Source organism: Larus michahellis, chromosome 2 (assembly GCF_964199755.1).
Source record: "Larus michahellis chromosome 2, bLarMic1.1, whole genome shotgun sequence".
In the NCBI taxonomy this organism is placed as follows: Eukaryota; Metazoa; Chordata; class Aves; order Charadriiformes; family Laridae; genus Larus; species Larus michahellis.
In genome coordinates this window covers 73,446,099-73,460,987 of record NC_133897.1, presented here as the reverse complement: position 1 = coordinate 73,460,987, position 14,889 = coordinate 73,446,099, and the positions used below count along the sequence as shown (strand labels likewise).

General features: G+C 39.4%; 1 protein-coding gene across 4 annotated transcripts in view; it reads left to right on the top strand.

The window, feature by feature from the left end:
* Nucleotides 1–14,254, top strand: part of NUP153 (nucleoporin 153) — a 45,266-nt gene extending 31,012 nt beyond the window's left edge. For 3 of the 4 annotated variants that reach the window (XM_074575884.1, XM_074575881.1, XM_074575883.1), the window contains exons 12-22: nt 601–738; nt 1,520–1,612; nt 1,850–1,940; nt 2,217–2,336; nt 3,093–3,707; nt 5,617–5,811; nt 6,319–7,161; nt 8,796–9,164; nt 10,857–11,129; nt 12,523–12,673; nt 13,142–14,254. In XM_074575884.1, the coding sequence (XP_074431985.1) occupies nt 601–738; nt 1,520–1,612; nt 1,850–1,940; nt 2,217–2,336; nt 3,093–3,707; nt 5,617–5,811; nt 6,319–7,161; nt 8,796–9,164; nt 10,857–11,129; nt 12,523–12,673; nt 13,142–13,226 (2,973 nt within the window). In that variant the 3' untranslated portion in view covers nt 13,227–14,254. The remainder of the gene's footprint in view (nt 1–600; nt 739–1,519; nt 1,613–1,849; nt 1,941–2,216; nt 2,337–3,092; nt 3,708–5,616; nt 5,812–6,318; nt 7,162–8,795; nt 9,165–10,856; nt 11,130–12,522; nt 12,674–13,141) is intronic. The other variant, XM_074575882.1, reaches the window with a different exon arrangement.
* Nucleotides 14,255–14,889: the final 635 nt, after the last annotated feature.

Sequence of the window (14,889 nt, the reverse complement as noted above, 5' to 3'; positions counted from 1 at the left end):
TATACTGCTAGTCAGGCTTGCTTTCTTGGCATTTTTTGGTTTGGGGTTTTTGGTACTCTAAGGAACCCACATACTTGAAACTTTTTTTTTTTTTCCAAGTTCACTGCAGTAGTGAGTTCAGAAACTTTGGCAATTGTCCTGCCTAAATTTTTAAAAGGAACGCTTTCCCATTTGTCTTGAGAGTGTACTCTTAGAAGGGATGAGAGAATAATTAGAAAGGATGATACTTCTCTAGACATTTAGTAACTAAAGTACAGAAAACAAAAATATATCTGATCTGTGCCCCTCTGTTCTGTACAGGTAATGATCTTGAAGTAACTTTCAGTATTCTTACTGGGCAGGTGGTAAATGTAATATCATGCAGAAACAGGCCTACCATAAATTAAAATAACCTGCAGACTGAGGTGGGGAGGTTGGGATTCCTTTTGAAAACTTGCTTTGTCTTAATCTATAGATATCTCTGTTATATTTAACTTAAGAAATTCAGGATGGGACAGGGTAGGAAAGTAGTAAGTCTTGTAAAAGAGAAAAACTGAAATTTACCACTTTTTTAAAGAAAGAGAAAAAATAAAATTTACAACAATTAAAATTTACACCTAGGAGGTGGAGGAACCAGTACTACCGAAAGTACCCCTACCCATCAGTACTGCATCGCTGCCTTCGTTCAACTTTAGTTTTCTTGCCAGTAGTTCTGTCTCATCATCACCAAGCACTGTTTCAACAGCAGTGATGAACAAGGTAAATCTTTGTTGTATATTGTGAATACGTTTTCAGGGTGAGTATACGTCTGCTTTGTTGCATGTGAACTTCTTCCCTGGTGCTCACCAAACTACCCAATGTTAGTTCATATCCCACTGAATAAATCAGTGTTGTATTCCAGTGTGGAGGTGAGGGGAGGCAAAGTTTTTCACTCTGCCTCTGTCCATCTTATACATTGCAAACTTCTGGTTACATAATTGTATAACTGCTTCAAACGCTATGGAATTTTTGTCGGGATTTTATGCCAAGTTAAGTTATTAAATTAGAGGTAGCATTAATGGTCATATAAGCCTGGTGTAGAATGTGAGCCTAGGGTGCAGTAGTTGGAATATTATTGCAGTAAAATAAACATTCATTTGTTCCAGAGTACTTCAAATATTTTTGTATGTTTTGAAGTAATTATTTGCTTTAACTTGTTGAGGTATGTACTGAAGCTCTGACTACAATTGAGCCGAGTTAGTTTAAGGTTATTAAGATGCCTGGTAGGCTTTTCCATATATTTAATATATTTAGATCTAAGTAGCATCTCCAGTTTTATCTCTTGGTTTATGGGATTTGGTTTTGATGATACTGTACTACATGGTCGATCAGCAAGCTTCATTTTCTTTTATTGTAACTCTTATGTGTGGATTAGAAATAAATATCAAACATCAGATTTCCCAACTTCACTGCAGAACGTCTGTTAGATAGTGAATTCAGGTATTGTTTCACCAGGATGTTTTTCTTTTAGATACAAACCTTCATTCTTTTGAAAATACAGGTACAACCAGCAAGTAATGTTGGCAGTCCTGTGTTCAGATTTTCATCTCCAATTGTGAAATCTACTGAGGCGGAAGTGCTACCTCCGTTGTCTGTAAGTAAAATAAATAAAGCTCAACCTTTTTGCAAGCCTTTAGTAGAATATTGCAGAATAAAGCAGAATTGGCCCTGATAATGGGGTAAACGAATATATAGGTTTCTGGTTTACAGTTGTCATCCAGCACATATACCAAAAGTTTGAAGACTGGATTTCAGATTTTTATTTGTGCTTGAAATTTCATTATCAAAGTTTCTTTAGTTTCAGAATCTGAAAAATCTCTCTTTTTCGTAGCAGATTGGGTTTACATTTAGTGTTCCTGTTGTAAAATCAGCAGAGCTTTCTGGATCCGGTGATACACCAGTGACGTCCTTACTCACTCTAGGTAACAGAGATTTTAGCATTTCAGATCCGAAGTGCTGATTTTCTTTTTTGTATATTAAATAGCAAATCTGTCCTTTCTGAGCATATTAGCAATTCCAGGCAAAGTGTGTTTGTGACAGATCTGCTTTTAACCAAATTGTAATTATAAACTGTTGTAAACAAAGTAGAATTTTGAAGGTTCTTACCTAAGAAGCATGAAAGTTCAAAATTCTTGTTTTTAGCAAATATATTCAAGTGTATTACTTTGTGAAAGGTGTTTTTTGTTTTGTGTTTAAAGATACCACCACTGTAAACAGCACCAGCAATAAGAAGGAAGAAAAAGAAGAATATGACGGCCTCTCCAAACCTGCAAAGGTCTTAAAGGAAGGAAGTGTGTTAGACATTCTAAAAAGCCCTGGTGAGATAATGAACTCCTTTTTAAAAGATATTGTGAAAAATACGCTAGCATATATCTACATTGATTTTTAAAAAACACTCCACCGCAACAACAAAAAATCCACTTTCTGTCATGGTTAATGCACTGCTGTAGCATTTTCTTTAGTATTTCCATATTGGTGGTTCTTGTTTTCTGTTAAAACTGGCACCTTTAAATAAGGAGTTGGCCTGTGTCCAGTGCATTTTGCACAAAGATTATAGATAATAATTGTTCTGTTGTCTTTATTTTTATTACTTAATACTCTATCTGTGGGGAATACAATGTGGATTGCTGCTCCGAGTACCAACTGCTGTACAGCTACTAAAGTAAATGTGAGTCATCTACTATGGCAGAAATAGCTTTAGAAATTCGATTCGATGGGGCATGGTGTCTTAAAATGAAATTGGATTATTTCTAGTCCGTGATGGGTAGTCAGCTTTCAGTACTGTTTTTTTCACACTTGTATCTACCAGCGAAGATTTGTATTTAAAACTTTTTTGGAAATGAAGAGTTAAATCAAGCTTTAAATAAACGTTCTGTTGCGTCCCAGTGCAGCATATGAAATTTCATCCCTTTAGATAAGATTTCCATGGACTTCCTCTTGCAGTTAGTAGGAGTGTATAGTTGTAACCATTGGCACTTGGTTTAAATTTATGCTGTCTAGTATTATAAGTAACTTACGTGTAGTGAGGGTACTTCTTTATCAGTAACATCTCTTCCTGTTTATTTCTTTCCTAGGCTTCATGTCTGTGAAAACACACTCCTCTACATCTGCACAGCCTGTTACAAGCACAGTGGTCTATACGAGGCCTGCAATAAGTAGTTTTTCTGCAGGCAAAGACACCTCTAAACAAGCATCCTCATTTTGGCAGTCTGACACACATGACCCATGTCTGCAAAACAAAACCACAGATGGCAAATGTGTAACATGTCAAGCTGCTAAAGTGTCAACAGTTGAGAGTACGAAACAGACGATAAGCTCGAGTCAATGTGTCACCTCAAAGGCAGCAGTCCCCGCAGCTGGGACGTTGGGCTTTGAAGACAAATTTAAAACAGCACCCAACACATGGGACTGTGACACCTGTCTGGTCCAGAACAAACCTGAAGCTACGAAATGTATAGCCTGTGAGACACCAAAGCCTGGAACAGGAGTAATGCCCGCTCTGACGTTGCCAGTGGTCACAGACAGCTCCGTGACAGTGACATCCTCCTCCAGCAGCACTGACACAACAGTCACTCTGGGGTTTGGAGACAAATTTAAGAAGCCAAAAGGCTCTTGGGACTGTGCAGTGTGCCTTGTATCAAATAAGGCAGAAGACAGCAAATGTGTAGCTTGTCAGTCTGAGAAACCAGGTGTGTTCTTCTCTTTTCTTTTTCTTATTTCAGTCTCAGCCTCTGTGTGTTATTTACAGACTAAAATACATTGCATATAAAAAATACTTTCAGCAGCATGGCTGTATGCCAGACAGGATGGATTAGTGCCTGTCTGCAGGAATGGTTACAGGCACTTTTGAGGTTTCAGCCCAGATTCCAGCCTGTCACATGAATTGAACTGATTGTGAAATGTATTAGTACAGAGCTGAACTGAAGCAAACGTACCCTGCTTTGCAGACGGTGAGGAAAGATGACTAAACTGGATGCCTTAATTAACTTAAAACCAATTTGCTTATTTTTATTGGGGAAAAATGTAAACTCCATAGAAAGAGTTAAAAATTACTGGTTTTTTTCTGTTTCAAAACATAAGTAGAAACGGCATTTACAGAACAGGGCCAAAAATGTCTCCACTCAGCATTTGTGTGTAATTGAGCAGAGGTATGAAGCCAGATTTCAAGACAGTGCAGTCTTTAGTCATCTTAAGCTAAAACAGAACTGTATGTTCAGCTATAGCTATGGAGACCAGTGGGTAGGTATCGTTCCAGAACGTGGAGAGGTGGGCGCCTCCTTCAGTGCAGCGCTGGGTTGTTTCCCATTATATGTGATTGTAATTGATTTTGAGTGTGGTGACTGTATTGTTTTTAAAACACAAATAATTATTTTAGTGTTCATTTTCATTGGCTTTTAACATAATTTAATATACTATTATGTCAAAAAACACCGTTGCAAATGTATTCCCGGGGGGGGGGGGCGGGGATCCAAGATGGACTAGATTGTGCTTTTGTAATAATTCTGTAGAATAGGAGTGAAATTTCTTCAGATAAGATAATGCATTTCAGAGGGAGCTTATTCTCATGAACTTTCAACCTCAGAGTTGAAAAGTGCCAGATCAGCTGATACCTTTGAGACTCTAGCTGTTGTTGCAAGGAGGAATTTTGGAAATGTGAGAGGTTTGCCATGACCATCATGGTACAAAGAATTGCAGTTACATTACATCTGCCAAGGTGAAGAGTGAGGCAAGTAAAATGGAAGGACAAAAATTTTCTGGATGTGCTGTGGAAGAGAAGACCCATTCCTGTCTTTACATTTTTGCATTTGAGACATTATCTTCTGCCTCTCTCTTAAATGCCACCCTCAGTAGTTTAAAACTGTAGGTGAACGTGACAATTATGTGATGCCTTTGTGCCTTCTGGATGTCCACTTCAGTCCTCATGCTTACAGAGCTGAAGTTTTCTGTTGGGGTGCAGCATCAAGTGACATCTCTTCCTTTACCAGGGAGAAAAATCAGAAGGCAAGCGTTGTCTTTTGGGCCTTCTTATGGATATGCTTCTATGCTGCTATTGAAGACAGCGTAGCTTGTAGTGAGCACAGAGTTGTGGGTTTAGAAGCTTTGAGTTCCCCTTGTTTGTTTTTATGTCACAATGTAGTTTTGAATGTGTCTGTCTTTGGGATTTGGTGATGAATCATTCTGGTACATTCTCAGCCTCACATCACTTGACAGTGATCATTAACTTAAGTGGTGCTAACTTTGACGACGGGTTACTTGTGTCACCGGAAATTCTTTTAGTAGTTTTAGTTGAGTATAGTACCTTTAATTTACGTCAGAATTAGGCTACATTGCTGTATTGTATGACCTGCAGTTGCTGTTTAAATGTCACTGGTTCAATTTGTGTGTAAAATCATGTGTAGATTATGGAGAAGAATCTAGGTGTTTTCTATTGTTCACATTCTCAGATTGAGTTTGACTGAAATTAACTTGTAGTTTGATGGTTTGTTACTGTTACACTTGTCCACTTTGTAATTTAGTGAGCGTTTAAGAGTTTCTTAAAAAGTTCATGTTCGCTTTATCATTTAAGCAGGATGATTAACTATCTTGCTTATTTCTCAGGGAGTTCAGTGCCTGTGACCAGTAGCAGTGTTTCTACATTTTCTGCTTCTTCAGGAGGATTTCTGGATTTAGACAAATTCAAGAAGCCTGAAGGAAGCTGGGATTGTGAGGTCTGCTTGGTCCAAAACAAAGCAGAAGCCACAAAATGTGTAGCCTGTGAAAGTGCAAAGCCAGGCACAAAAGCAGAGCTCAAAGGTAATACTTACTGAGAAAAACAAGGGTGTGCATTCTGCAATTTATTTTTTGTGTTTTTTGTTTTTTAAGTACAATTGTTTTTCCTTTGAGGTATGGCAAAATTGTTCATTTTTCCTCTAGGAACATTGCTTACGTAAGGTAATGATGCGTCTGTGTTTCCACACCCTTTCCCCAGAAAAAGATTATGCTTTTTAGAGAAAAGCTTCTATTAATGACATAGCTGTGTTGTTCACTTGGAGTTTAGACTAAAAGCATGATCTTTCAAAGAAGCGAGCAGTATACTTTTCAAAGCCAGGTGGTGGATGGAAGAATACCATTGCAAAAAGGTGTATGTAGAGAGGAGGTGTGGAGTTTCCTTGCTTGTTTTGTCGTTTGTTTTGTTTGGGGTTTTTTTGAACAGTTTTGACTATGGGAAGTTCAGGACTAGAATCCAAGCCATGTAGCTAAACCCTACAGGTATTATTACATCATGCATTGCAAACTTAACGTTATTACTTGTTTCTGCAGGTTTTGGTACTCCTACTGGGTCCACAAATGCTGCAATGCCATCATTTACATTTGGTGTCCAGTCGTCCTCCTCTGAATCTTCTCATACATTAGGTAGCACAGGAAATTTTAAATTCGGAGAACAAGGAAGCTTCAAGTTCGGCGTTGCATCTGAACCTGCATCCTCCAACACTGTGACTGGGGGTTTTAAGTTTCCTACTAGTTCAGGGGACTTCAAATTTGGAGTTTCTTCCTCAGACTCTAAATCAGAAGACAGTAAAAAAGAAGGTAAAAGTAACAGTTTTACCTTTGGACTTCCATCTACAAGCAGTCAGGCTCCTTCAACATTTCAGTTTGGGACAGCGAGCCTGGGACAGCAGGAAAAGAAAGAGGAACAAGTTTTGGGAGGCTTTGGTTTTGGCACGAGTTCTACTTCCGTAACTACCAATGAGAATAAAACCGGAGTCAGCAGCGGCTTCACTTTTGGAACTGTGGCAGAAAAGGAGGTAGCATCACCGGCTCTTGCATTTAAGAAGTCAGATGAGAAAAAGGATGAAACTCTTCCAACAAAGGGAGGCTTCTCTTTTGGCAGTGTGGAGTCTGCGCCTGCCTCACAGTTTGTTTTGGGAAGGACAGAAGAGAAACAGGACTCGGTCACTTCTGCGGCTCCATTGGCGTTTGGAAAGAAAGCTGACGATGAAGAGTTAAAGGCACAACCTATCTTTTCAGCTGGGACGGCTGAGCATACCAAAGAGGAGAGCACAGCAAAACCTATGTTCAATTTTAGTTTCGTCAAACCATCAGAGAAGGAAACAGAGCAGGCAAAGCCGTCTTTTACATTTGGGGCACAAACCAGTACTTCAGGTAGATGGAACATCTTTTGTCTTCTTTTGTCTGCTCGTGTCCATCGAATAATATCTCTGAAGCCATACTGCACAAAAATCAATGGGATCAGACACATTTATGTACTAGAACTTTAGAAAAGGCTTAATTACTACCTGCAGCCTGTCTTTAGTTCTAGTTGCTGGCGTGTAGACAATATGTAGTAAGTCCTTTTTAGATTTCAATGAGTTTTAACACTAGGTCTAGACAAAAAAATCGCCACACCTTAAGGAACCTGTGTCGCTTCTCCTATGAACATAGAAGTTGTATTGTCTCAGTGGTACCAGCACAGGTGGCGATAAAATCTGTGGTATGGTGGAGTATAAAGGCCTCATACTAGCATTGTTTTTCAAGGTAAAAGGGGATAAGAGAGGGGAATATCTTATTCCCATGTACTTGCCGCTATGCTGCAGGATGTACTGCTGTTTCTCTACTGCTACGAAGGTATAAAAATGACTTCATAGATACTACACAGTTTTGTGTTCCTTCAATTTGTTGAAAGTCTGCAGCGGAGGAATAAAGTTCTTCAGTGGTGATCGCTGTGTGGACGAATTCTATTTAAATTCTGTTAGTATGACTTGGCAGCTGTGTTTTAGAGAACAGAATTAGTTTCTAACTTCTGAAGTGATATGGATGAAGGACATCAGTAAGTAGCCCTGAATAAAAGCAGTACGTAGGGTTATACTGGTTTTAATCACAGTATTCTTAGGTTGAACTGCTACTGGACAGGTTTTTGGAGAATTGTGGGATTTGTGGGAGGGGAGATGGGTGGGTGGGCAGTTTTGAGGTTGGGTTTTTTGTTCGGTTGTTTTTTTACCTGCCCCATTCAGGAGTTTGGTTTAGTTGTTGAAATTCGATAAAGAACCTTGTGCAAAAAGGAAATTTTAACAACTGTTCTGAATGGTATAGTCCCTTAAAAATGGAGCAGAGGAAAAGGGAACATAAGTGCTAGGGGGAAAAAAAAAGTGGGAAATTGAAAACAAGATCACAATAATGAGAATTAGAGCAGCAGCTTAGGGAAAGCTGAAGAATGACTGACAGCTCTATTCTAAGTGTGTAAAACTGCACTCAGCACTTTCTCGCAATGGTCTTAATGGAGGGTTGTTCTCTGTTGCTCCTAAAAGCAGGTCTTGCAGGTGCTTAAGTTTGGGAGAGTTAGGCTGGAGGATGGTAAGTTTTGCTTGACTTAAAGCTGTAGGCACAGGGCTATGTTTTCAAACAAGCTACAAATGCAAATGTATCACTGTGTTTTTCAATACTCCATTGAGCAAAGCCATAAAGCTCTTACAGGTGATGGATGTTGAGCTGAAATTTTTGTTTGAAGAGTTCAGAAGTAGTGGTTAATACTGGTTCAGGCAATGATGGCCAGTGCTTGGTGTTTGTAACCAGTGAAGCTTTGACTGCAGTGGTATACTTGTTCTTCACAGTTCTTCCATTCCTTAAATTGTGGATGGCAGCAATCAGCACATTAAATTTGGATCTTAGGTAAACAACAGTAGCTGGGATAGTAGTTGAGGTGTCATTCAGGATTGTTCTTTGTACGGTGATTGAAACAGGCGTCTGTTTGCTGGACTTTGTCATTTCTGTGGTGGTTTATGTACTGTTCTTCTTTTCAGATCAAGGAGCAGCAAAGCCATCCTTCAGCTTCTTGAGCTCAAGTTCCTCCAGCACAGTCGTACCCACCACGTCAGCCAACAGCAGCAGTGTGTTTGGCAGCGCCATCTCTTCGTCAAATCCTCAGCCAGTTCCCGCTCCCTTTGTGTTTGGACAACCCAGCAACACTGTGAGCAGCTCTGTTTTTGGCAATTCTGCAGAACCTGCAGCATCTCAGTCATTTGGCTTCTCTCAAGAAAACAAACCAGCAACCACATCTTCCAGCACCAGCACGGCTCTTGCTTCATTTATTTTTGGTTCAGGAGCCAGCAGTACCAATGCAGCGAATTCAGGCTTTACCTTTGGAGCCACAACCACGTCAAGTTCAACAGGTACCTTTTAAATAGATGCTCTTCTCATTTTTCCCATTACATAGTGGGCCAAGGAAATACTGTTTTATGAGTATTTTACTTTAGAGAATGTGTAGGCCAAATGCATCTCACAGTATTGAAATATTGAGTATTTATATTCCATGATATAAATTGGGGCTCAGTTTTTTACAGTCTGGGAAATACAGTTTAAGAATGAACGGGCAGCAGAGTTGTTTTATGCAAATTCTTTACTGGATTTCAATTTGTATAGGAACTTCTCACCATGAGAATGATAGTTTCTTTCTTCTCACTATCAGTCCAGTGCTTATGGTTAGAAATCAATGAATTACAACTTTCCTGATTTTTCTCTTCCATACCTAAAACTCTCAGCTGTTGTAAATAATGTCAAGATTTGCAAAATCCTTCCTTCACAAGTTGTATAAACACAGTACCTCTACATGCAATTGCTGCTGCTTAAGGATTGGTTTCTAATAAGCATTATGGACAGTGTTTGTTAATTTTCTAGCCATTTAGAGAAGATAGAATCTATAAAAGTTTCATGTTTTATGTTCATTACCCCACTGCAGTAGGACACAAGACTAAATCCACCAGTTCTGGTTACCCTAGCAGTATGTTGGAAATAAGATTGAATCTGTGACGAAGAGACTTGATGTAGTTTGATTTGATTGATTAACCTGGTCATACAAAGAAATAAAATTTGCACACTTTTTTGTGTATCAGAAACAGAGCGAAAACAGTCCTGAATTATAACAACCAGCAAATCAATTTAACCTGCTTACAAATCAGTAACTTTCAGTGTCATTTCATTAGTGACACCATATTTCAAACATCTTCAGAAAGGCCGGGGTTTTTTTTTTAATGCAGAAGCCTATATTAACTTTTCCTGTGTATCTGTTCATCTTCTTGGAAAGAAAACCAGTCAGGCATTCCAAGTTATGGTGCAATAGAGGGTATTTTCTGTTGCGTGAAGGCTGCTTAAATTGCACGAATAGTGCTGTTTAAAATGTCTCCTTTTGCATAGCAGATCTGCTGCGTATGTTCAGACGCGCTGCTCAGTCCCCTGTTTTCATTTTGTTATTTCTGCTGGCCGTGCAGAGCCGAAGCAGCTAAACAAATGAGCTGGTTGTCGGTTGATGTTACGTAGAGAATTGCTCCGCTAAAGCGAGTTTTTTTGAGTACAGAGATCACTGCAAGCTTGATCTGGCCTTCTGAAGTTGGGCAGGGAGGGGGGCAGTTGCTGACAAGAAAGATTCACGTTCTCCTGATCCTAATAAATCAGGAGCTGTATTTTGCATGTTTGAAAAATACAATTTGAATGAATATTCTCTGTGTGTGATATAAACAGCTTTTAGTAAATACAAATTACAGTGTACTGTTTGCGGGAATCCATTTTTAGAACATTAATGCAGCAACCTGAGTCTAGACAGCCGATGTGTTTGAGATTTAATTTTGACTCTGATAAACATGGCATTTCTCATGTTATTTGCACGAAAAGGCACAATTCCTGTTATGGCTGACATAGTATTTGTTTTATATACTCACATAATTAGTTTGAAATTAAGATGAGTATTCAGCTACCAGACATGGGGGTAGCTAGGAAACATGAGGTTTTAGAGCCTTTGTTTCTAGATTCGTTCTTGTGGAGGGAAAAAAACCCCTATGTATACTGACATTTCTCATCTGTTCCCCAAGGGTCGTCCTCTTCGTTTCTGTTTGGCCCTGGGCCTCCAGCGCCTGCTGCCGGCCCAGCATTTGGCGCCAGTCAGCCACCAGCATTTGGCCAGAGCCAAGGGTCCAGCCAGCCAAGCGCTCCAAGTTTTGGATCGCTGTCGACAACGCTGTTTTCGGCTGGCGCTCAGCCTGCTCCTCCTGCCTTCGGCTCGGTGACGAGCAGCACTCAGCCCTCCATGTTCGGACAGCAAGCGACCCAACAGCCAGGGTTTGGCTCTGGTACGCCCAGTGCTGGTGAGTGCCAACCGTCCTCTTCCCTTTTCGTCTCAAAGATTATAGGTTGGGTTTTTTTGTTTGTTTTGGTTTGGTTTTTTTTTTTCATGAAGTGCACCTTAAATTATATGGAGAAAAAAGGTTTCTGCCTTGCGCACACATTTAAGAATTACCCTCCATAAAAATAATGGGTACAGGATTAAGTCATTTGTGTCTCGCTCCTGACTGTGGAGGATGTGCCATAGGTTTGCCGGCTTCACAATAAGCCTTCTCCACGAGAGACTTAGCAGATATGGAGGTTGCACCCCTACCACTAAATATTGGGGTTTCTTTTCTCGAGACATGTAGTGGTCAAAAGGATGTGTTGAAAACCACGGAGTATTCACTGGTAAGATGGTACAAACCAGAATGGCAGAAGCACTGCAAAATTACTATTTTGGGATTTGTTAGAGTTATTCTTAGTTACCTGACTTCGTTAACAGGCTTCCGCAATTTATTTGGATTGGGGGCTTTGTTGTGTAAGACTATAGTCAGAATTATTTATAAGCATTTATGGGGTAAGACTTTATGTAAAGTTCTTTTTACTGATGAAGTATAAAATACTGTGGGAAGGGGGCAGAGAACGATCCTTATAATTGAAGTGTAAAAGAAGACCTGTTCTACACTAGTAATTATTAAAAAACACACTGCTAGAACATATGTACTTGGTATCATCACATTAAATACTTGAAGGGAAAAGCGTCCTCTTTTCCTCTCAGAAGCTTTACCTCTAGTTTAGCCTCCATGAAAAGTAACCGACATTTTTGTACTAATCAGTAGATCAGCTGGCACACCATGTTAGTCAGTCAGTCTTTCATTAATCAGGTAGCAGTTTAAAGATAAAAAATCTCCCTGGATTGTCCGTGTGGTTTATCAGTTACTTCGATGGTAGGGTTTTTATTTTTTTTTTAAGATGAGGTGCTGTGTTAGCACATTAAGTGAAAGGGATCAACTTTCATTTAGATCGACTAATCGATCTAAATGAGATCAACTGCATGAACACAAGGAAGCTTACTTAAATGTAAATCTCCATGATTCAGTGCTATAATTTAAGACTTTATTAATAAACTTCAGTATGCACAGGTATAAACTTAATGGTGGTACAGAAGTTAGCAAACAATTAATTATCAGCGTGCCAGCAGTGTTAGTTCAAGAATCCCCTCATGATTCTCTATTAAAGTGAATGAATTCTTCTATGTACCATTCCCGTAGTAATCTGGCACTTCTGGTGCACCCCCCTGCCCCAACTTCGTTGTCTCGAGTGACCTGTAAAAAAATTCATTAGATAGTGGGAAGAACATGAGGATTTTGCTGGAAAGGATGAACTCAACTGTCAACTTTCTTACTCCCTTCTGCTTCCACCCCATCTTCCCAGGTTCTGTATTCCAGTTTGGAAGTAATACGTCTAACTTCAACTTTCCAAATAACCCCAGCGTATTTACTTTTGGTGCAGATCCTCCTGCACCGGCACAGCCTTCTGGCTCTTCGGGATTTTCGTTCAGCCAGCCTCCAGCATTTACAGTGGGGTAAGAGACCATATCCGAATTTCACTTGAGCTTCGGGTAATATCAGTGGACAGTGTTCAGCCTCTGCTGCTGTTAAATCATGAGGTGTTCAGATGAACCTTGGAGTCTGAAACTAAATTGGGCATCCTTCCTTGCATTAGCCTGACTGGCTAACTAAGCAACAGTATCTTTAAAAGGAGCCTAGTTGTCAGGAATATCACACATCAACGTAAGTGAAATTGTCTTGTTCTTGAAAGGTAAGATCCCTATCTAGCCATTACGCTGCTATTTACCTTCTGAATAAGAGAGGTTTAATTGCTTTTGGTTTCTGGAACTCTCTTCCTCCCGTTCATCATATGCCATTTGTTGCCAGCTGATAACTAGCGAGACAAGACTATGAAAGAGTTGTTCTGGAATATCTACTCAGTGCTGCTACTGAATTTTCAGCTACACTGTCCTAAACTCTGAACTACTAATTTCTTTTGATAGGACTAATGGAAAAAATGTTTTCTCTGCCTCTGGATCTTCAGTTTCTGGTCGGAAGATAAAGACTGCAGTTAGACGTAGAAAATAATCGCCTGATTGGTAAAGCAACTTTGGAAGCAGCTACTACCCTGCATTGTTCAGTTGTTGGGATCGTACCTCATGCTGGGTTAGCTGAAGTCAGATCTGCCTAAAGGAATATAAAACTCCGCTGCCCTTTCCTTCCCTTCCCTCTCCCCGGTTAGATTTTTTTTTTTTTGGTAACGAATAGAGTTGGCAACTGGGCCGTTCTCAAGCAAAACTATTTTAGACTCCAGCAAGTTACTTCTTTCACTGACTCGGCATGGTCTGGCTATAGCCGTGAGTTAGAGCCTGCACAGTGAATGGCTTGTACAATACCTCTTCATCTGCACCACTATGTGCGCTCATCTGCGTTTACTGACGCCTCGAAATTGTAATTATATCAGCGAGGGATGCTGTATAGAGTAGAGAATGTTGATAACGAATGATTTCTATGCTGAGTTTGTGCTGGTGTATGTGTGAAGTGAGTGAGTTTGGGTGTATCGTGCACTAAAATTTTCTGATAGAGGAAGACTGATTAAAGGATGATCCATGCTAAGGACTTGTTAGATCTGTAGTTCTTCATTTAATAATTATATGCTATTTCTATATTTTCATTCTTACAGCCCTTTATCACCTGTCTCGCCTTTGTTATTTTATTATGAAACATGTGTAAATACAATTTTGTTTCTCTATGTACTTTTTTGGCATAACAAATCTGTGAAATTGAAATTTTAATTTTGTGTGTTACGGCCATTTTTGTTTAGTATTGTCTCAGATTTTATGTAAATCCCATTATTCAAAGTTGCCTAAATCCATTTAGAAAATCTTTAAAATTGGGAATTCTTAAAGTAAGTTTATTGGCTTTTCTGATCCATTTTTGTTTGGACCAAAAACCAGTATTGTACAAAGTATTAAGTATATATTTTTATATTTACTGAAATGGACTGTGGTGACTTTGGATAATAAGGAAAAGTTTAATATTAAAGCCATGTTTATTACAGTATAATTAACATGTTAAACCATGGGATAAATGCCATCAATAAAAAATACGAAATATTGTCTGGCAGTTTTAACTCTCCACAAAGGCATGTGCAGCTGTAACTGTATGAGATAATGCACTCAAGTTGAGTGATGTCACAGGCTTTCTCCAACCTCTGCTTTTTGACAGTGACATTGATGCTCATTTTAGAGGATCTTAAACTCTCCTTCCTAACAGAGAACCTCTAACTAATTTAAGATCCTCTAAAATGAGCATCAATGTCACTGTCTTAAGGTTGGAGCTATACATCAGCTGTCTAGCTGCAATGGTTGCAGTTAATTTTTATAGAGCTATTTGAAAAAAAAAAAAAGCTAACAAGAGGAGAAAGTACACCCCATTGTAAATGAGTAATTTGGGGTTTTTTCCACTTCTGTAGCAGTTAGAAGAGCTTCGTAGAGAACAAACATTGTTCTAGTAAAATGGGAGGAAGTGCTCTTGTTCATTTGGGAACCGCAGCTGAACTTCTGCTAAGCCACAGCATTCGGTTTATGGTTGAGACAGCTAGAACTGAAAGGACCTGCATAAATTCCAGAAGCTTTAAATGTCTTCAGCTGTGTTGCTGAGGTTTTTTGCCAGTGCTTCTGCCCTTCACCCCAATGCTGCTCAGCACTTGTACAGCTACAGGTGCTGGTAATACAAAATGAGATACTCT